At 39.7% G+C, this 22,177-nt stretch overlaps 1 protein-coding gene across 13 annotated transcripts in view; it reads right to left on the bottom strand.

Moving 5' to 3' along the window:
• The window catches only part of TRIM66 (tripartite motif containing 66), a 44,707-nt gene extending 24,917 nt beyond the window's left edge, over positions 1-19,790 (bottom strand). For 3 of the 13 annotated variants that reach the window (XM_088057937.1, XM_088057932.1, XM_088057938.1), the window contains exons 1-7: positions 17,621-17,835; positions 13,467-13,565; positions 13,182-13,352; positions 9,153-9,256; positions 5,394-5,541; positions 1,177-1,309; positions 239-355 (exon numbers count right to left, since the gene is read on the bottom strand). In XM_088057937.1, the coding sequence (XP_087914063.1) occupies positions 239-355; positions 1,177-1,309; positions 5,394-5,541; positions 9,153-9,256; positions 13,182-13,352; positions 13,467-13,479 (686 nt within the window). In that variant the 5' untranslated portion in view covers positions 13,480-13,565; positions 17,621-17,835. Of the gene's footprint in view, positions 1-238; positions 356-1,176; positions 1,310-5,393; positions 5,542-9,152; positions 9,259-13,181; positions 13,353-13,466; positions 13,566-15,206; positions 15,237-16,997; positions 17,035-17,614; positions 17,836-19,570 lie in introns of those variants that run through there. The other 10 variants (XM_088057936.1, XM_088057934.1, XM_088057933.1 and 7 more) reach the window with 10 other exon arrangements.
• Between the last annotated feature and the right edge of the window lie 2,387 nt (positions 19,791-22,177).

Below are 22,177 nucleotides of genomic sequence, written 5' to 3'. Positions count from 1 at the left end.
GCTGTCACATGCCTTACAAAGAGTATGGAATCATGAATTACAACGCCATGACTTGTCAGTACCACTTAAACATGAATCTGATGTTTTTAATCTCCCCATTCTTTTCTACCCTCCAAGAGAAAAAACAATAGCAGCTGCATTTAATTCTGTTAACCTACATTTAGTGAAAATATTATTTTTACAGATCACCTACTTCCATGGAGTGGGAAAAAAAACAACCAGGGGGCATAGAAATTACCTGTCTTCAATCTGTTTAGCTGAAACCTGAATCCCATTCTTTTTCTCCTCCACCTTAGTTATGACATTCTCCAGGATAATTCTCTGATTTTGCAGAGCTTCATCAAGATGCCTGAACCTGTGGAAGAAGGGGAAATTCTCACCCCGTGGTTTTCCATGCTCAGGAGTGAACAGGTGAGAGCAGGGAGGGTTCCTGTGAGCCCCGTGTTAAACCACTCGTGAGTAAAACAACTGAACTGAGTTTGCTGTGGCTTTTAAATTCAGACCAGCCTGCAGCTTCAGCTGGAAAGCACAGCTGAGAAGTGCTAAATACTACTGAGCTGCTCAGCAGTGAGGTACCTGTTGTAAGTGCATATTATATTATATTATTGGCTTTTCGCAAATACTAACATGAATGTTGTACGTATAAGGTTAGAAAACTTTGTTGTATTAACACAGTTTTATTTCTGTTATTGATGAAACTTAAGAATAGTGGTATTACACATATATGTTAGGCTATAACATGATATTAAAGCACAAACTACTTTTGTTTATATAACCCAGAGACTGAAAAGATAGTCAGAGATCCCCCTGCATTCTTGGATTATCCTGTCCAGATGAACACAGCAGTCCTCCAAGGGAGGAATTTATTGCACCCATTATCAGAGGATGTAAAACCCAGTGGTGCCAAGAAGATTGATCTACTGGGAAGGAGGCAAGTTAAAAACTAAACAAAGGAACGTCAAAAACTTAAGAAGAATGTCTGAATATGTATGAGAATTTATGAATACGTAGTAGGGTTCTGTTTTTAAAGCAAAATTATTGTTACTAGGTGTGCTCTCTTGGCTGAATGCAGAGACACCCAGCCATATCTGTACACTTTATTTTTATCTCCTAATTGCCTTTCCATTAAACTTTTAAATTCTATATAAAAACATGTGAACCTGGTTTTTCCCATACCTGTGCTCCCTGTGCTCCGACAGGAGGCAGATGCGGCAGGTGAGGGTGTCACAGCTCTCACAAAACACCTTCAGCGGCTCTTGAGGGTGCGCCAGGCAAAACGAGGAAAACTCCCTTGCTTCATCCTCAGCTGCTGAGGAGTGCAAAGCAAGGGTGTCATTGACAAGGAGGAGAGCCCAGAAAAACAGTAGCCCAACTCAAAATTCCATGGAAAGTCTCAATAGCATTTTTTAAAGGCACGGAACCTGGAGCCAGCTGATGATTTGAGGCTGGGTTTGTTTGTATTTTTCCCTTGCACATCCTACAAATGGAGCTGCAAATAAGCCATCAAAACAAATCATACTGTCCTCTAAACTCTCATGAGTTTAAACTATCACGATTTGGAGCACCTGCCTCACAACTTTAAATGCCCTGGTCTGGTAAAACACTCGACAAAACTATTGTAAAACGTAGAATAGCAAATATATTAAATAAACTTGCAGTCACAGCAGAAGCAAGGGAATCCTTTGTTCTTAAAACACGAGCAGTTGTTTTCCAAGTTTGTGTTTGTTGCAATGCTGTTCATAAACTTCAGCAGCTGGTGCTGATATTAGGCCTTAAAATCTGTCCTTAAAAGGGTTTTCTAAAGAGTAGTGTGATAAAGAGTAAGAATGGACATGCAAACTGGAAACCTTATTTGTGTACAATCTATTCTTGCCTTTTTTCTGAATGGTAGAATTGCTTCAAAAAGAGGGAACACTGTCAACAAAGATGCCAGAGAAAGACAAAGATAAACCACGGCAAAGCCAACCCTCTACCACCAAAGAAAGGCTCAATTGCTTCCTTACAGTATTCCAACAAAGACATCATTCTTTACCAACATGTGAGAAACTAAACAAAATCATCATTCTTAGATGATAAAAACTTTAAATTATATAAAGGCATTAATAATTTATACATCATTATCTGCTCATATGAAATAAGAAGAAATATTTCCATTTTCCCACACCAAACTTCTTACTTATCTATACATTTTTTTAAAAAAACCAACCTGGGGCACAGACCATGCTCTCATGCTGTAGCAAAAGGAAGCCTTTTATAGATTCAGAAGTGATAACTATTGCAATAACACAGACCCACAGAGTACAGCAAGCTATACTGGCCCAGTCACTTCATTTGCACATTGTAAAATTCACAACAGAAAAACAGGCTAAGAAAATGTCATGGCTGACATGACAATGTCAGTGACAATGCAAACATGGAGAAAATCCATGCCACTCTCTAAAAACACATGTCAAATTGCCCAGTTTTTAGATTGCTATCTACTCTAAATATTTCTGAGGAGCTTGATTTATTTCCTCCAGTTCAATTGACTTTTGTTCCACCTTCTTAACAATGTGCAAGAAGATAATTTGTGACAGATTATGTGAAGATTTTATGTAACAGCCTTACATAGCTTACATTTTTATGAATTATTTACTACGGTATCATGTTTTGGTCTTCAGGGAAGTTTATTGGTTTATTTCATTATTAAATCAAATGTTAATAGGTAGCATTAATAAAGGAAGAAATTAGATTGAGGTTTTTTTAACCCACTCCAATATTTTCTACTAGAAAGGATCAAACTGAATTCACCTTGACAGCAATTTTTTTTTCTGATTATATTGCAAATATGTGCTTTTGTATTAAAACCTGCAGCTGGCAAGCAAATAACGAGGTTGTACAAACAATATATATCCAACAAGGGTGTCAAAGATCATCCCCTACATGATCAGATCTTAAAAGGAAAAAAAAAAAAAAAGACCACAATAACTTTCTGAAGGTTTATGGACTGGAAAAGCCCTTCAAAGCATTCAGTATCTGCAGAGCAGACAAGCTGTTTTTCTATAAACCCAAATCAAGTTTCCCATATTAAATTCAAATTCATAATGAGATGTGGTCTTTAAGGTCAATGTTTCATGAAGTCCTATATAATGATTTCCTCCCTGCTTTTTCTCTCTCTGAAGGGTTGTTTAGCCTTTGGGTGATTGCAATCAACCCAGAGAATTCATTGGGGTTTTTTAATACCATGGAAGATTTAAGAGACAAGCAGATTTCAAATGCAAACCAAGAATAAAATCAGTATTATCTAATTGCAACACAGACCCACAGCCTCTGCCACTAGTAATCCCCTGACTCAATTGACACATCAGTGAGAACTGCCACTGAGCCATGGTATTCTTGACCTACTTTTTACTCAGCTCAGAGCAATACTTTTCACTTTTGAAATAAGTTTAATACTTAGAAATCAGGTACTAAGCAAGGGCACAACCCTGATTTTTCTAGAAGAAAGTATCTAACCACAACTACCCATTTTAGATTCTTAAAAAGAACCTCCCTTAGTGACCAGATAAAGCTCAGCTGCCCTAAATTCTGATAATTCATCATTTGAGTCACCATTTCCTTCAGCCTATATTTTCTTTATCTCAGGTGGATCTCTTGAATAATTAACAGAAAGTTTTAAATCCTTGCTCCTCTGATCAGATGATGTCAACTTTGGAAAAGCAATCCCAGCTAACAGATATCTGCCTCCACTTGCATAATTTCCAATGACTCGGACTTTGCTTTTACAGGCACACACTCTGCCTTGAAAGAAAACAAAAGTATAGCAGAAAGGTTTCCCATGGGAGCCAGGCTCCTCTAACTCTGTCACTCAATAAATAGTTTATTAAAATTACTAGAAATGGGAAGGATTTAATGTGTTTGGTGAGGGTGTTTTGCTGCTTTATTTCATTTCTGACCCAAGGACTCTAGCACAGACCAAAGAAAGTCTGGTCCTTGCAAGGGAAATGCCAAAAGATAGAACAGTTTAAAATTGCAAGATCTCTTAAGAGAAGGTGGATGCTTTCAGAACACCCCATACAGACTGATGAAAGTGTGTGTTTATTTTCAGAAGAAAAATAACAAACAACAGTCTGAATTCTAGTATATCCTAGTATTTGCTTTCTTTGAACTATTCTGAAGGGATATCTATGTCCAAAATAGATACAACCTACATAAATAATAGTATAAATAAAAAAGCACAAATTACATTCCAAATAATTTCTATATTAACTAGTCTATATATGATCTACCATGCTCCTTGTTTGTGTTTTGTTCAGCATGTGGAATTTAGTACTAAACTAAAATTCTTTCTCATGTTTTTATGTGTCTGCAACTTTTTATTTATATAGCACACACACAGAGCTAAGCCACACATATAAATTCTTACCAGTATTTGTTAACAATATGTGCTGGGAATCTTAGCTAAAGTGACATGAAATTATAAAAAGTTGGAGCCTCAAAACCACAGTCCTTATCTTGTCATCAACCTGAGAAGAAAAACATATTGTCCATCCAATCAGGACATTTGAAGGGAGACTGGGGGACTTCAGTTTATATTAATCTCTAGAAAAGACCCAAAAAACATTTAAATGTAATTTGTGCTTTTTTATTGTAACCATTCTTAAGGACTTCTTTTGTTTACAATCTAATAGGCAATGGCATATTTTGTCTCAAAAGCCTCAAACTTTGTTTGATATGACCACCTAGTATTTAAAAACTCCATCTATGGCAAGTCTAGACTTTCACAAGAAAAATCCTAAAGGAAAACAAAATAAAAAGAATAATCAGTGGGCTATTTTTACTCCTTTTTCTGTCCCTCATCTTCCTTATGAAGAAGGATAAGCGTGCAGCATAAATTCTTATTTTTAGTTAAAAATTGCTCTTGTAAGTTTAGGTTAGCATACTCTGCAGCAGATTTCTGACACACAGGTAAAGAAAAGAATGAACATCCTGTAGTGATCACAGCCTTTTGCTGTCTGACTCCCTCACATACCTTGTCCATATGCACAGGAATTGCTTTGTCACGGTTTCCTCAATAAAATTACCCAAATTGGGACAGAAATACTGAAAGGGCAAGGCCTGTTGATGTTGTAGGCCTCCTAACCCTGTCCCATCACTCCATGGATTGGAAAGGCACATGGAGAAGATCCTATCCGTGGAACACAAATATCCAAACTCTTTTTTCCAATACCATGAAACACTGACTGTGGCAATGGCCCTGAAGTTGGGGAAAAGTCACATAATCTCTTGCTGACACGTACAAATCCTTCTGAGCCTGGTGTCTGTGGCACAGAGCCTGCAACTGCTCCTTTTGCACCTGAATAAGTGATATGAGAAGAAAGAGAAGAAAGAAAATTCCAGTGCGTCCCCAGTACCTGCGCAGGCTTTCAGGGATACAGACAGGAAGCGATCTCCAGGTTCCTTGCCATGTCTGTGCTCCTCTGTACAAGAACTGCACAACCACTTATTGCATCTTATACAGAGACTGTGAGCAGGTCTCTTCTCTTTGCACATGGAGCAGCTCTAAGAACAAGAAGCACAATTACACACATAACAAATCAGCAGTACAAACTGTTGTCTTTAACAGACTGATTCAGATTGGTGAGCTTAATATTTTTTTTGTCCTCAGACTAAAGCAATTCAAGTTGTTTTAAGACTCTGGTTGTAATTGTGTAACATTCAGAAAAACACATAAAACATCCTCATGGTGAGACAATCTAGAAAACAACCTAGAGACGCCCCCATACTATTAATGAAAAACTTCATTCCTATCCTCTGATATGAAGAAAGGACCAGAAATTAACTCAGTTTATATCCTGATATCACATGTGGTGAACTGGAAACACAAAGCACAGGAACATGAGGAGACCTGGAAACCTTAATTAAGTACTCTCTCTATTGCCTCAGCAGTTTAGGGAATGCCCTTTGCTCTACAGGCCATGCTGCCTGGACATGTCACTAAGGGGGAAATGAACAGAGCAGCACAGAAATGAGGTGGGGAATTCGATATTTGGTGTCCAGAATGAACTCAAGAGTCAAGGCAGCTACAATGATAACTCTTTTAAAAAGGATTTGCTCTAGGAATAAAACACCTTCTTTCAAAATCCCCAATATTCATGTATTTGGCTCATCACAAACACTAAAATGTTACCACATTTTACCACAGTAAATAGGTACTAATGGGCAGGGTGAGCACGGAGAAGTAAAGTTACCATCATCAAAGCAGAAAGGCTTTACCACCACTTTATTAAACTTACAATATATCTACTGTAGCTATGCACACACATGTATCTCCTCAATATTGCTTCTCTCAGGGCTACTCAAGCAAATAGGAATAGATGGCAAAATCACTTCCTGCACTGTCCTTTCTGCTGGACATCAGCTTATCTTCAATTCAGCTGTGAACTGAAATAGTTACATCCCAACTCTTCGATGGGACACACAAAGAGAAGGATACAGCAGCCTGTGCTCAGCTCATAACCCCTGATGGAAGTCCTGGCGAGTGTAATGGAAGGATTTCTCCTCATGGTGCCTCAGGAAATAGAAAGTCTGAAGGAATAACTATTGCAGTTCTTGGCTGGTTGCCTCAGTTTTAAATCACAGCTTTAACATTAAGTGGAACATTCATATCCACCTAAATTCTGAGACATGTGTCAAGCTCTGACTCACTTCAGCACAAGAAGAAAAATTTTTGTTCTGCTAAAATTAATTTAAATTTCATCGTTTCCTTCGGCAGGTCTGGCATTTCACAACAGGTCTCTTATCAAGCCATTACTCAAGAGTTTCTAAATATTCATTCTCAGATTGAGCAATTCTTGACAATAAGACAACAAAGCAAAGTTTTAAATGTGTTTAATTATCTAGAGAGGGAATTGTTTGTGCAAGTCAATATGCTATTTTAGTCATCTGCATAGCAACATTTTCCAAGAGGTACATACAATAATTTAAACCAAAAAGCCTAATAAAACTTATAAAACCAAAATGCAAGAATATTTAATTTGGGGAACAAAGACTGTTGTATAGAAAGAAGTGACTGATCTAAAATGTCCCCACCTAGGTGCAGCTTAGGAAAAAGGTGAGGAATGCTCTGTCCTCTCTGCCATAACCCAACCTGCTTTAGCACAGGTTTACCTGTAACAGTTCAGCTGTCAGTCTGACTGGAATTTATATTGACGCTGTACTGGGTTAACATCACTTTTAAGTTGCAGAGTGTTCCCAGAGTTACATTATTTATGATGTGGAAATGGGCTTTTGGGCAAGAGATTCTGAATTGCATATTTTTGAGACTGCTGCTGCTGGCATGTAGCACATTCCATCATTCATGCTTCACTCTCTCACACACTGAGAGACACCTTGCTGCTTCCAAACTCTTTGCTACAAGCCTTGACAGACTCGTATTTGAACATGTAAGGAAAATTAGGATGATGGCAGCTCAGCCATGTCTCAGGTGGATGATCTGGTGCTTCTCCTTTTGATGTCACTGGTGGTGAAACTGTGGCTGTAATTTTGGGTGTGATGGTAGTGGTTAAAGACAGTAAGGAAGCAAAGCTATGTGATTAGACTTAAAAAGGAAGCCAAAAACTGAAGGTTCACAAGTTGCTCTAGGGTACTCCTATGCTCCAGTGAGAAATCTGCACTACTGAACTGCTCTTAGGACTCCTGAGGGATTACAGAAAAGAAAAACCTTTTAAGGATGGTTTGAAAAAAAAATCTAGTGCTTTTGAAGACATTAGATATTCTCATTTGATTTCCTTTCTACATAAATTCTCATTAAAAAGTAAATGATTCAAGTCACAGTAATTAAGAAATCCCAGTATAATAAGTGCATTTTAAAAACTCAGCAGTATCTTGTGAATTTTCTTCCTCTCTTTGGAGAGTGCATGTGAATACACCTCTTCTTGTTTTAGACCAACTTATGTTGCACTCTACAAGCAATGTACACCTGAAGGTGTCAACACAGTTTGTTTGTCTTAATTATTTTTATTTCCCCAGAACACTCTGTGGATTAGGTTTCACACTATTTACTTTTTAAGAATACCCAGCTTTCTCTGTCCCTCCTCTCCACCCAAGCTAGTGGCAGCTACAAAGCTGTGAGAATAGTCCTGCTTGTTACTGGGTATTTAACAGAAGTTAAATCACCTATGTACAGTGCCAATTCAAGACTAAAGTAGTAATCCAATACCTTCCTTTGAATCCATTCCCCAGTGGGAAACTGCAATATGATGTGACTTTTTTAACCATTAAAAGAGGTAATCAGAAATTATAACTGCTCACATGACCTAATGGGTGATGTTGGTGTAACAATTTAGTCAAGAACCAGCTTCTGTGGCTAGCAGGTAGAGAGAGGGGATCCTCACTCCTCCTCAGCTCCAGAGAGGTCACATCCAGAGTATTCTCCTCAATTCTGGTCTCCATAACTCAAGAGAGACAAGGAGTCACTGGAGAGGGTCCAGCAGAGGCCACAAAGAGGATGAGGGGTCTGGGGCATCTCTCTAATGAGGAGAGGCTGGAGCTGGGCCTGGTTAGTTGAGAGAAAGCTGAGAGGGGATCTCATTAATGCTTATAAATATCTCAAAGGTGGGCTAAGAGGATGGTGCCAGACACTTTTCAGTGGTGCCCAGGGATGGGACAAGGAACAGTGGCCACAAACTGAAACATGAGAAGCTCTACCTCAAAATGAAGAGCTTTACACTGAGGGACATTCAAACCCACCTGAATGTGTTCCTGTGTCACTGCTCCTGTGACCCTGCCATGGTGGGGAGTTGGACTGGACGATCTCCAAAGATCCCTTCTAATCCTAACAGTTCTGTGATTGTTTAGTTTGAGTTGAGAGCAGAAGAGGACAAGGAGGAATCCAAGACATTCAGTACCTTCCTAATATGTTGATTATCACAGATACATTAGTATCAATATTTGTAATGGACTATCTAAAATACAGAGAGTAAAACTCATTCTTCAATTAAAGTTTTAAAATTACTATGAAGGGAGTATGTCTATCTCTGGCAATGAAGTAATTACAGCACTGCATAAGCAAACTATAAGAGAGTCTTTGTAGTTCAAAATGAGATTTTCTCTGTTTTCAGTGTTCATCTGGCAGGGTTTCAAAAAGCCACAGTTTAGTGGCTTTCACTTACCTTTGCCATAGCTGAATCACAAATGGGAAAGTCCTTGAGGAAGAAATTCTCAACTACATCCCTTGCAAAGCAGGTCTGTTTGCACACAGGGCAGGAAAGGATACCTGAATTTTTTAAAAAAAAAAGAAAAGAAAAGAAAACCACCACAAATAAAGCAATGCACACCAGCCATGCGAACCAGGAAATTATATAAACCACACTTCAGTGGCTTTTTTGTATCACATGGGCAGTTCCAGGAAACTAAGGCATTCTTCAAGCCCTAAGTGGCTAGACCTGGTTCAATATATAGAAAAGAATAACAAAGCAACAAAATTCCTAGAAAAGCACCATATTTCAGTTGATTTATTTCTGTGTTTATTGATGATACCTGCATGTCTAAATTCTCATCTGGCTTGGAGATGTTTAAAACTGAGCTGCACTTTAAACTATACCCCTTTGTTACAGATCTACTTGTGCTTTCTGGGATTTTTCTGTGGTTCTGGACCAACTTTACTCCACCAGAGGTGTACCCAAGCATAAAACACACACTCCTTAATACCAGTTTTACAGTGCAAGATGCAATCCAAGTGAAGTGACAGGGGAATAACGTGCTGCTGGCAGAAACAGTAAGTCAGAAAACAGGCAAAGGAGAAAATAAAAGTTTCATAAGGAAAATTAGTAAATCTAGAGGTGGCAAAACACGATCTCCCCCAAAGCAAAGTGAGCAGCAGAACCTAGCTCCACTCTCATTAATTTACTGAGCACAGCTGAGGTGAATCTCAGTGTCTGCCTGGGCTGAGAACCAAGAGTTCAAGCACAGGTCCATAATCAAACACCTCCATTTTTGCACCTCTGATATTTCATTTCTTGACTTCTTGGGCTAGGAGCTCTATTATATTTGGCTAGAAGCTCCAGTGTGTTGGTTTGGGTTTTTTGTAGAAGGATACTGCATTTTTCTGGCCACATTCCTGCGAACTACTGTAGATGTAAAAAGAGTCCTTTAGAGAGGGTGCTGGTGTGTCAGTCTATTTCACCTTATCAAGGTGTATCATTTTTTTTTAATCCAAGTTTTTTCCATTCTGTTAAGAACAGAATTTCCATGCTATGCTCACCTTGCCAAGTCATCTATTTATGATAACTAACAACAATATTTTCTATGACTAACTGGTTTAAACTCACCTAAAGTAAGGTTTTAAAGCAAGATCAGTGACGACATTCTACTGTTCAATGGGCTTTTTTCCCTTCGCTCAAAATTATTTTTGCACATGGACAGTGGCCTGTAAGTTAATTAAACCTTAAGTTTTCTATTATTCTTCACATTACACCATTATCAGAGACTCTCCTGTTTTCCAGGTGCTTGGTATTACCTGTACCTTGGGATATGGCTCCTGCAGTCCCTGGCCAGGGGCAGAATGCTAATTCTGAATGTCTCCCAGTTTCAGAGCTGGGCTATTGTAAATTTAACAGCAGCATTTCATATTGACAAGACACACAGATCTCAAAACATTCCTACATTACCACTTCTGACAGCAGCACTACCCAGTCAGATGTCTGAACACATTCACTTCCACTCACAAATGTTTTGAAGAAACACAGTTCTGGTACATCTTCTTTTAAGAGTGTCCCTCACTAAGTACCTCTTCCATGAGCTTTAGATCTTTTTTAGCCCAAATCTAAAGCCAAAAGCATAACTGTTTTCTATTTTTCAAGGTTGCATTTAAAACAGAAATGTGATTTGGGGGCCCAAGTAGCAGACCATGATCTATCTAAACTACTTGTTGAACTGTGTGTTTTGTACAGCACAGTGTTGAGCACTCATGCAGACATGAGAAGGAACAGGCTGTGCCCACAGGTGACTGTGCTACTCAGCCACAAGTCACCCCAGGGGAAAGGGTAACAAGCAATTTCCAGCACTCTGCTCATCAGGCATGTAAACTGAGCCTTGTTTAAGGGTGTTTGCTGGCAGAAGTTACAAAGGTGCTAAAAAATTATCTGATAAAAATGCCCACGATGGCAGAAAGCTGAAGAAGCCTTTTTAACAGCTCCTCTATTTTGCATCCTCCCTATAAGGACCGCAGCTGAAAAAGTATCTGAATTACCTACAGTTTTTGTAGCTAATCACATTTTCCCATGTTACACCCTAGCACAACACAATTCTTTTATATTGGTGTCACTGAAACCTCTCCAAGCTTTCCCAAATTACCGTGTGAGACTTTGAGGTGTCTGCTAGCAGCTCTGTCCTCTGGAGACACGTAAAAGCAGGAGGAGGCGAGACAAGCTGTGTTACACTGACAGTGCCTCCTACTCCTTGTAAATGCTGCTCACTACAAGCACTGGTGAACTGCAGAGCTAATTCCTGGGAGCTGAAACACTCCTCAAGTTTCCCTGCCAGCCCTGTACAAAGTGGCACAGCTGGAACTGCAGCAGGAATGAAAAGATGGATACGTTCTGATTGATAAGCTAGGAAGCAAGATACCTACTCTGCAAGCAGCTTCTCAAATAAGTCTCACAGGACGTGCTCTAATTCTCAGTGCAGTCAAGAGGAAACCAGCTCCTGACTTCACAGAGCTGCCTTGAGCCCTTGGAGACCTGGAACCAGTTTCTTTCTCCCATAACAGCATTGCCAGCTCTTGATCTGGCTAACACGGAGAGAAAACCTGCACACTGAGGCTACATAATACCCTGCAAATGGACCAAAAGGGAATAGCCAACAGGTGACTTTCTGAAGTAAGAAGTCCATGACTCTCACAGTTACTCTCTTATTTACGTGCTGTGCAGGTGAGCACGCACATTTCTGGGAACAGCTGCTTACTGGGAAACAAAGGCATGGGGCTTTGTCCCAGCAAGGACAGCTTCTATTGACACACTACATAAGGTAAAAAAGGTTACTACTGAAGTTACTGTTTTATTATGTTCCAACACCATTCTGTTAGTGCAGAATGTTAAATCAAATTAAAACAATTGAATGATACTTCATGGAATGCTTATAGCCTCAGGCGCCTTCACATGAGCTTTAAATTCTGCTAATTTGTTACAAACCACTGAAGTATAGCATACAACATAATTAGAATGCATTTAGTTTGATAATGAGCAAGACAACTTTTACAGTGTTTTTAAATTATAAAAAAAGAAAAACTTTGACAATTTTCACACTTTGAAAGCGTAAATCATGCATGGATTTCAGTTCTGCACAAAAGCCTCCCCTGTATATGTGCTGAGAAATGCAATCAACAGTTTGAAGGTAAATGACATTACTGCTGATTAATATTACCCTTAGTATTATTATCACCTAAAAGTGATGCCTTGGATGGCACAGCACAATTTTCTCCCAGGTTTTAGATCCATGTTATGCTGCTAAAATCAGTGTTGTTCCAGAGAAACACAGGGAGCAAGTTGCACAGGTCAGAGCTTTGTTTTAGACCACCAAGTACAGCTTTGACTGAGTAAATGACAGAGTGTGTCTTAAATATCCAAGTAATTGTAAATTATAATGATTTCGTATCTAAAACTCCCTTGAGATGAACAGAAGGCATGCAGAGCCATCAGCTTAATTTTAAAAAGTTTTGAATTTTTTTTAAAAGAGCAATTAAGAGGAAAAATAATGGGGACACCACAGCAATAGAGTATCAAAAGTCATTTCCTACTCACAGGTGGGCTAATCAGAAACACCTAATACTGAATCCTATATCTAAAATTTTAATAGAAGCACAGGAGACAAATTTGCATCTTGCTAAAAGAGGGACTCCCTGAGCATGGTGGCTTTGGAGATCACACTTGTTCTGCTAATTGGGTTTATTTGATACCTTTTCCACTTAATAAAAGCATCTGTGCTCCATGGAAATGCCCCATCTTTTTCAATATGAATTCCCCAAAGAATCAAAAGTTAGCTTGGCATAATAAATACACTACAAAATGGACTGTGGAGCAATTAACCTGAAATTAAGCAAATGATTACATACACATTTACAAACAGCCACAGGCAGCATCACACTGTGCTCGTGCTCAGACTGCAAACCATCAGTAAGGCACATTTTCCTGGAAAGCCCTTACCTGTGCTCTGGATAAAGAGCCAGAGAGCTGCCCACAGAGTCTGTTTTGGGGGAGAGGTGGGTGGTAAGAACTGCACACACACGAATTCCCTGGGAGCAGGCAGTGCTGTGCTGCAGACTGAGGTCACTGCACCTCTCCCTGGGGCTGCTCCCTCTTCTTTGGCCAGGAATTCTGGCTAATCAGCAGGAAGGAAAGGTGTATTGAGTCACTACAAGGTGCAGAGGATTTTTCCTCTTGCCTCCTTCCTTGCCCTTGCCTCTAGGATTCATTCAGGCCTCTGAAAACTTGCCTTGGTCATATTTTTCCCGAATAAAAATCCCACAGTCAAAATGAGCAGCAGTGTCCTACTTCCTTTCTTGCCTGGGTCTTCAGTCAGTCCTCAAACTGGAGCAGAAGGAAAGAGAGGAGCTTTTCCAAATCCAGCTAGCAGCAGGTCCTACAATGCCATGCATTTCCACAGTACTTTTTGCAGACCATAACCTAAATATTTTTCTTGCCTTCCTACCTTACCACTGCCTCCAAACAACACTGTTAATCTGTTTTAAGAACCTGCACTTTGCAGACAGCTCATTTAAATATATCATTATTAGAGCACTGTGGGTGAAGGGAAGAGTAGTCAAAAGCCCTGGAGACTCACTGTTTGTACGTATTAGAATGATGCAATTTCTGGATCTAAACAGCAATTCAACGAGGAATTACAGGACTCAAGCAACAGTTTATGTATTAGGAGAACAGGTGCAATCATGATACCTAAAGGGAGGCCAGTATTGATATCAAAACTCCTAGAAGTAGAAAAAAGCTGACAGAGATGTTGACACATTCTATTTTTGCGTGGAAATTAAATTGGCAGGAAGGAGGTAGGAACATTCGCATAAATTATCTTTTAGAAGTTCAGTGCCTCCTGCTGTTTAGGACTTGAAGTTGTTATTTATGACATCCCATTTCACTGCTAAAAAGATGACCATCAATTTAAAAAGGCTAGCAAGGATCCTAATGCTGGATTTAAGCCCGGTTTCATGGTGACACAGAACTAAGCCCTACTTCAGAATTATATGCAGGTTAAACCATATATAAAATATTCTCAGTGTACTTGAGTCATCAGCTACTGAAGTATCTCTGGAGACCACATTGTATTGAACTGACTCCTACAAAGTCTCAGCACATGAGGGATGTGGAAGAACAATCCTACACCTAAATCCTTCCAGGGCCCCAGAGCTCCTTTCAGCCCATCATCCCCAACAGGGCTGTGCATCACCACAAAAGGCACCAGAAAGAGATGTGTAACTGTGTGTGGCTGTGTTTATGTACAGGCACCTCTGAGCCCTGAAAAGCTTAAGCAGCAGATGTTTATTAAGCTGAATGAGTTTGCAGCCCTTTTTCAGCAGCCACCATGTTTATTTCCACTCTCACACTCCCAGCCAGAGTAACTCGACAGGGTTAGGGAAAAATGGAATTTCAGAGGCAGTGAATCCATTAGTCAGACAGAGATGCCCAGTCTGACACTCCAACTTCACATTTGGGGTATCCAAAACCAGCTTTCAGGAAAACAACAAGGTTCTGCCTCATCCTGTTCAAGCCCCAGCTCTCCACAGGTCGGATCTCTCACATCCCACAGTGCTTTCTCTGTTAATAGAAGCTGCCATTCTGCATTGGTCCCAGCAATAAGAACAGAGCGTCCCCTTGTAGAAGTACAAATAAAGAAAGAACTAGAATTTCTGAGGGGTTTCAAGGTTTTTACTCCACCTATACTACAGCAATCTAATTTCTAAGTGACAGAGCTAGGGATCATTTACAGAAGTCATCTCTGAAGTGCCAACTGTAACGCCTCCACCACCCATGGACACCAAGTACATGAGAAGTCACAGCTCATAGTTTTGTTTCAAGGTCTTCCAGTCTGGTCAGGGCTAAATAGAAAGAACCCTCAAGCTGACTTCCTCAGAAATAAATCAATGCAGATAATTTACTAATTATTATCAAGAGAATCGATTAGGATGAAGAAACAAACAGTGGAGGTACTACACACACCACACTTGTACTTGCTGGCCACATGTTGCACCTATTCCTCTGCTCTTTTTCCTCCAACAACCATCAGAATAATTATTCTCAGAGAGCATTAACTACAGCTCAAGCTGCAGGCATAATTTACATTTCCTTGAAGACCCAATTATAGGTTATAGGAAACAGCTCTGAAGACAACCTCCCACTCTGCAGTTTCATGTTTATATAACTAAAGCCCTCATTGTTTCACTTGCCTTTTGGATCTGGCAGCCAAGCAGCACAAAGGGCTGAGTGCAGCAGTGCAAAGGGTTGACTGACTTTAAACCCATTTTAGGTTGACTAAATATATAGATTATGAACAGTTTCTCTCTTCAGAATAATCTTTTTACTTCCCTTTTTAGAGGTAAAACATGTGCTTGGTTCTAAGTGGCTCTAATTAAAGCAAAAGGGTGCTCTCCTTCAGAATTAATAGATGACAGCATTGCATCATCTGCCTTAAATGAATGCATCAAAACAAGTTTATTTGGTACCCTGGAGATACCACAGCTCTACCAAGGCAGCTGAACTGCTCCACTGAAAACTAAATTGTGGTTTAGAGAACTCTGTAGATGTTTTTTTTGTCTGTTTATCTTTTACTATTTAAGTAGAGGCTGAACACAAGCTAAGGCACTGTGTGCTGACACCTGCAGTCTCCTGAAACCAGTGCTCCACGCTTTTTGTGCCAAAACTTCAGTCTGAAAATGAGCCTAGAGCCAAAGCAGTCCTAGAGCTCAATCCTTCTCCTGAAATAAAGCCCCCTGAAGATCTCTCTGACCAACACCTTGCTGACTTTTGGGTGTGCCTCACCAGAAAGTGTTCACAATTAAGAATCCACTGTTAAATATATATATATATATATAATCTACCATACAAGCTAAAGAAAACTCTCTTTTCAGCAGGAAATAATAAAATGCAGTAAGTGGATATCTGTCAATAGTTGAAGCTACATTTGTTCTCTTTATCCAATCTGTTTGCATTTCTCTCACACATAACCCTGTTACATTTCTTGGCATTAAGTTAACACAACACAAGTATGGACAGCTTTTGTCCATAGGTACATAGGTACCACGAAACATAGAAAATAGGTAGAAATTATGCCACAATTTTCCAGGATTTTTGTTATCCAAGCCAGAGAAATACAAAAGGGGAAAAAAAAATTAAATTAAATTGCAAAAAGTAATAGCTCAACACACAAGTTTAATATGAAAACATAATACAACTAAATCCACCACTTCACAAAACAATTTACAAAGCTGAGCAACTACTAATAACATTTTACTTTACAGGTTAGGCTAAATACACAATTTGGTCACAAAATGTTAAGAATTCCAGGGGTTATATCAGTTAGCAGAAATCTGCAAGATGTTTCAGCGCCTCTTTTCTGATGTGCCTGGTTCTCAGAGGTCCTAACTGTGACTGAGCACCAATTACCTGTGATTTTTCTTTCGTTTAAGGGAAAAAAAACCAAACCAACAAACCCTTTAGCAGAGACAGTCTTGCAAAAACATGAACTTTTCCCAGCAATGCACTTCCACTGGTTTTGGAAGTAAAAGTCCATTTGACTACTTTTACTTTGACTAAATCAATTTGTATCTTTGAACATCTTAGAGAGAGGAAGATTTGCAGATGTGGGGTAATTTATTTGGGCATCCACCTCCAGTCCAGGGAGGAGGGATAAACACAGGAACCTGGATGAATCTGGTTTTGAATGTATTTAGAACTTCATGAGAAAGACCCAAAGGTGCAAGAACCAACATTGTACCATGAGTGGCAACTCACACGGGTAGGAGCCTGGGAAAGTCCTCAAATGAGACATTTTCATCTCAAGAGATGGAAGAATTGTTCTTTCCCATGCACTAAACAAACTGGAAACACATAACATGCAGATCTGCAGAGGAGGAGAATGTGGATTCTCTGTTACAGGAAGACAAGGAATATAAATAGGAAAGCGACACTGGCCTGCAAAAAAGGAAAAGAAAAAAAAAAGAAACAGAATAGAAAGACTGAGAAGCTTAAAGTTCCCTTCACAGAAAAAGCATATGTAAGAGACAAAGTCACAAAGAGAGGTTCCTTTTTCCACTTAAATTATTCCTAAGCTCTCAGTTCTCACAGCTATAGATAAATTCTGATGGCTGGGCAGCTTTTCCATAGGAGCTCTGGCTGCTACCTCAAGGAATTTTTTCATGAGTCATCTTAAACACACAGGAATAAAAGTTCCAACACCAACCCCCATCAAATGTCAGGATCATTTACCTCCAGCTTCTCAGCAAACCAATACAAAACAACAAACTAGAAAAGAGTTTTATGTTAGCAGAGTCCTACTTCTAGTAAAGCATACATAAACCTACACATTCAAATAGTCTTTTTGTGACAAATGTCAGAATGACTTCACTTACAAATACCTTCATTTTTTCCATCCTTACATTTTGCTTGAGGAGTTCATAGTAAAGAACACATTTTCTTACAGGCAATATTTTACATTTACTCTGCTATAATGGTTTGGCACTTGCACTATCACTGACACCTATCTATGAACAAACTTAAAAATTACACTGCAAACTGGAATTATACTGCCCATAATTCAGCAATCACTGCAGAAAAGAGAAGCAAAATTTAATATCATGCCATCAGAAGAGTTCAAAAATTTATCCTGCTTGACCAATGGTGGCTGCAATTTCAGTCATTGGCTTAATTAAGAGACACAGATGTTTTGGTTTTGCTGCTTTCCTTGCTCACAGATTAACTGAGTCTCTGCACCTGGTGTCTCACTTCATTTACTGAGTCATCACTGCTCATTATTTATTTTCTCTATTATTATTCTCCACTATATATAATAATATATTCTCTATTATTTCTTGCTCTTTCCCACAGAAGTTCCCCATCTACACAAGAATGAAGAAGTAAACAGAGAAACTTCAGGAATACAGAAATAAACTAGTATTTATTCCATTTTGCTACAGACAAACAGTTCCTGATCCACCTTGAAGAAATATCTAATATTTTAACTCATGAGAACCTGTAGCTGCCCTCCATCCAAGATCAGCAAGTGGTAGAAATTCACTTTTCTACTTGGTAAACAGAAAGAATGAGGAGAGGAATGGCTGAGATGTCAAAAGAGGATACATAAAAAGTAATGGAGTGCTTTTTTCAATAGTATTTGATTACAGAGAGGTCCCTCAGACTTCAGGCCTACTATGACCAAGCATTAAAATTTTAAGGAGACATTACCTGCAATGATGCCTTGTTCTCTCCTACCTTCATATCTTTTTCTGTCTGTACCCTACACATGAATAGCCTTTTTCTTTGCCTTTTCCTTTAGCTTTTGTGTTTTGCCAGCCTTCCAACAGTGACCTCTTAACACTGACTCCATTTGTTCTCAAACCTGAACTAGTCTAGTTTATGTCACCTCGTCAATTCTGATCACCCTCACCTCAGGGAAGGTATCTTCTCTTCCTACACGTTTCTAAAATCTGCTACAGAAGAGATAATAAATGATGCCTCCTACTCAACTAAGGTTCAAAGCCTGTGAAAATACAAGTTATCTACATGCCTTTGCTCTTCTAATAAATTATTAATGAGTCTGGAATGTTTCCCCACAGCAATTAAGACTCATTCAGTTAAAATTACTATATTCTGTCATCTAGGTTTTATTAAAAAAAAATAATTACACATTTTCTATTAACATCACAACTGAAAACTGTACAAATAACTCCAAGATTTCAAAAGACACAGCCAAAAAAATGCTTCTTACCCTCAGTACTTTACTCAGCTTGTTAGGGTGAGTTACAGCCACAAGGGTTAAGGTAGAGAGATACAACACAGCAAGATAAGAGTTTCAGTGCACCAGAATTCACATATGTAGTAATAATTATTATTGCCTCTGTTGGAAACAAAGAACTGGGTGGTTTTGTGTTGCTGTTGAGGAGGCACTGAAGGAGGGGGTGAAGGAAAAATAAAACTATCACCACAGCCATAGGAAGGTCCAGCATATCAAAAAGATTGCAAAAAAAATTTTGTTCTGGAAGCTGTCATGTAGCACTTACTCATTTATTAAGCTAAGAAAATCAAATATTCATAATGTCAACTTGGTAAGTGAAACATTCAGCCCATTCTGAAAAAAATGTTAAAATGTTGCCTGACTGTGTCCTTTCTCTTCAAAGCACTGCTGTTGGATGAAAAACGTAATGAAGGTGGCTTGTTCCCAATCCACTCTGCTCGCACAAACCTCTACTCTCCCAGTTCCTCAATTTAAAGTAGTGCTGTGGAAGAATGTACCTCAAAATGTACTTCCAAGTCCATCTCTTTTTATAATACTGTATTGCAAAGAGCATAAACCAGAGATTTTTAGTTACCTTCATAGAGAACTTCATACTCAGTGGGAATACAGCTGTATCCTTGAATCAAATCCGGAAGGCAGTCCTTACAGAAGGAATGGAGGCAGGGGAGCATTCTGGGCTCCCTCCTCCGCAGCTCCCATTTGCACACCAAACAATTCCTCAACAGATCCAGAGTCTCCATTCCTGCTGGCTGAAGGCTGGCCCCAAAAACACGAAGAGTCACAAAATGGCTCATGACAAGCCCGGCACTTCACAGAACATTTGATCGCTCGAGCGCAAACCAGAGGACAACACGGGATACACGATCAAATAAACAACATTCACGTAGCCCCTGCGAAAAAAAGAAGTTCCTTGCAGCTGAAAATCACATACCTGCTTTACAGAGGAGAGTATCTTTGCAGATTGCTGTGCCAGAAAGCGTGGTTTAGGGTTTACAAACCACGATCCCACTATCTCTCTAGTACTTGCAACTTCTGTGAAAACTGAACTAATCTGTTCTATCAATCTACTTACAAAGCCGAATTGTCACACGCTGTACATTTCCTGCTAGAAGCACTGAAACTGTGCAATTAAAATTATGAGATTCTCTGACTGCTTTTACAATTTAATTCAAATATTTTACAGTTTTCGGGTAAAGAAAATAATACCCATACATCAATTATTTCAGCAAGGCATGTTAGAAAGCTGCCTTGAAAAATGTACAGCATTTTCTGACAATCTTCTTTAAAGAAAATGCACTTTGCTGTAATCAAATTTTAGCTATCAAGATGATCACAGATAAGATTATAGACCAAACCTGAGCTTCCTGGTGTTCCTCCCACCAGCCTAAGCTCCCCAAGGTCAGCTGAGAGCTTTGCAGGTCATGTCTCATCCTCAGTTCTCAGATTGTCAGAGATGTTGATCAGATACAGACTGCAAAGGGCAACTCCTGCAAGTTGTATCAGAGGATAAAAAGCCTCATTTCCTCTGGACTCACTCTTGTAGTTGATCCAACCTCCGGAGACCAGAGTCCCATGTAGCTGCTGAATGCCCTGGCATGGTGGCCCCGCTACCAGCAGGATGTAATTGAATCTTCAGATTTCTTCAGCACAGAAGAGCAGCAGCTCTAATCATAGGGCCATGTATTCTGAGAGATTCTGTCTTCTGGTAGATTCCAGTGGAAATGGTTAGTAAACAGATCTGGGTTTGGGTATTTATTCCACGATGCAAAACAATTATGAATGTCTCAGAAATTAAAAACTAGTAGCTTTTTAAAGCACTGCATCCTGAAGTCATCAGTATTTAAAATACTTTAGAAGAAAAATGGACCCTGTGTTAAGGTCTGCATGCTATTTCATTCCCAAAACCCATTCAACTACGTAGATACCCACCAACTTGATTGACAAATCACTTAGATCAATTCAAACCTGCCACTAAAACTTCAGATTCCAATTCCAAAACCAGAGGTCCCTTCGGAAATGAGCTGTGCCAGCTGTACCTGTGGTTTAATTAACATTTTATCAGTGCCTGCAACACGAGCTCACTTTTTACAGTGCATCTTCATCAACCATCTGTCTATCAGAGGCAAATGTCACTGAAGCAGCAGCCTCTCAGCTCACTTCATCTCTTCATTTCTTGCAGGTCCTGTTGCTAAGACAAAGTTGCACCTACAAAAACATGTCGTGTCTGCAGTAGGAAGTTGAGGTCTTAAACCACCACATTGTTGACACAGAGAAACCACAGCCCAAAGCATCCATGCACAGAGAATCAGTGCAAACAAAGCCCAATACTGGGAAATGCTCTGTCACCTTAGAAGCCAAATCTGGGGCTGGATGAGCAGAAGCAGGTTACTGTAAATTTCAATTTATGCCTTTTGATCAATGTACAAAACTGAGAATTTTTTGGGTAGGAAGGGTAAGAGTGAAAAACACGTGTTTAAAATTTTCTTCTGGGGCAGGTATGCAAAGTAGTAGACAGGCAGCTGGAGGAGAAGGCTGAAGTATATGATGAGCTACAAGGCCCAGAAAGAGAACCCAGGGAATTACAGGCCTGACCTTGATGCTGGGGAAAGTCACGGTGCAGATCATCTCGAGCACCCTCAAGAGGCACTTGTGCAAGAACCAGGGCATCAGACCCAGTCAGTGTGGGTTTATGGAAGGGAGGTCCTGCCTGACCAACCTCATCTCCTCCTCTGACAAGGTGACCACTTGGGGGAAGGGCTGCAGCTGTGTCTGTCTGCACTGCAGCACAGCCTTGGACTTCCCCCACATTCTCCTGGAGAAACTGGCTGCTCATGGCCTGGAGGGGTGCACTGCTCACTGGATAAAGAACTGGCTGGATAGCTGGGGCCAGAGAGTGGTGGATGGAGCCACACCCAGCATCACAGGTTAGCAAGCAGCAGTGCCAGCAGCCAGTGAGAGACAGTTCCCAAATTCCTCTGCATTTTGGAACAAACTGTACATTTATGTCATAGCTATTCACAAGCAGCAGTACCACTGGCTAAGATGAACTATTTTATAAATGGAATGCACATCAACTTCACCCTAAAAGCCCCCTAAATTTAATTGTTGCCAAACACCAGGTTAGAAGTTGATTAACGAGGATTCTATCACACATACTAGAAGGTAATTTGCATCAACTTCA

The sequence above is a fragment of the Pseudopodoces humilis genome, chromosome 7 (assembly GCF_049639895.1).
Source record: "Pseudopodoces humilis isolate 2021_Gansu_Grassland_sample_001 chromosome 7, ASM4963989v1, whole genome shotgun sequence".
NCBI lineage: Eukaryota > Metazoa > Chordata > Aves > Passeriformes > Paridae > Pseudopodoces > Pseudopodoces humilis.
The sequence above is the reverse complement of the archived record's forward strand: the minus strand, read 5'-3'. Positions and strand labels throughout refer to the sequence as shown.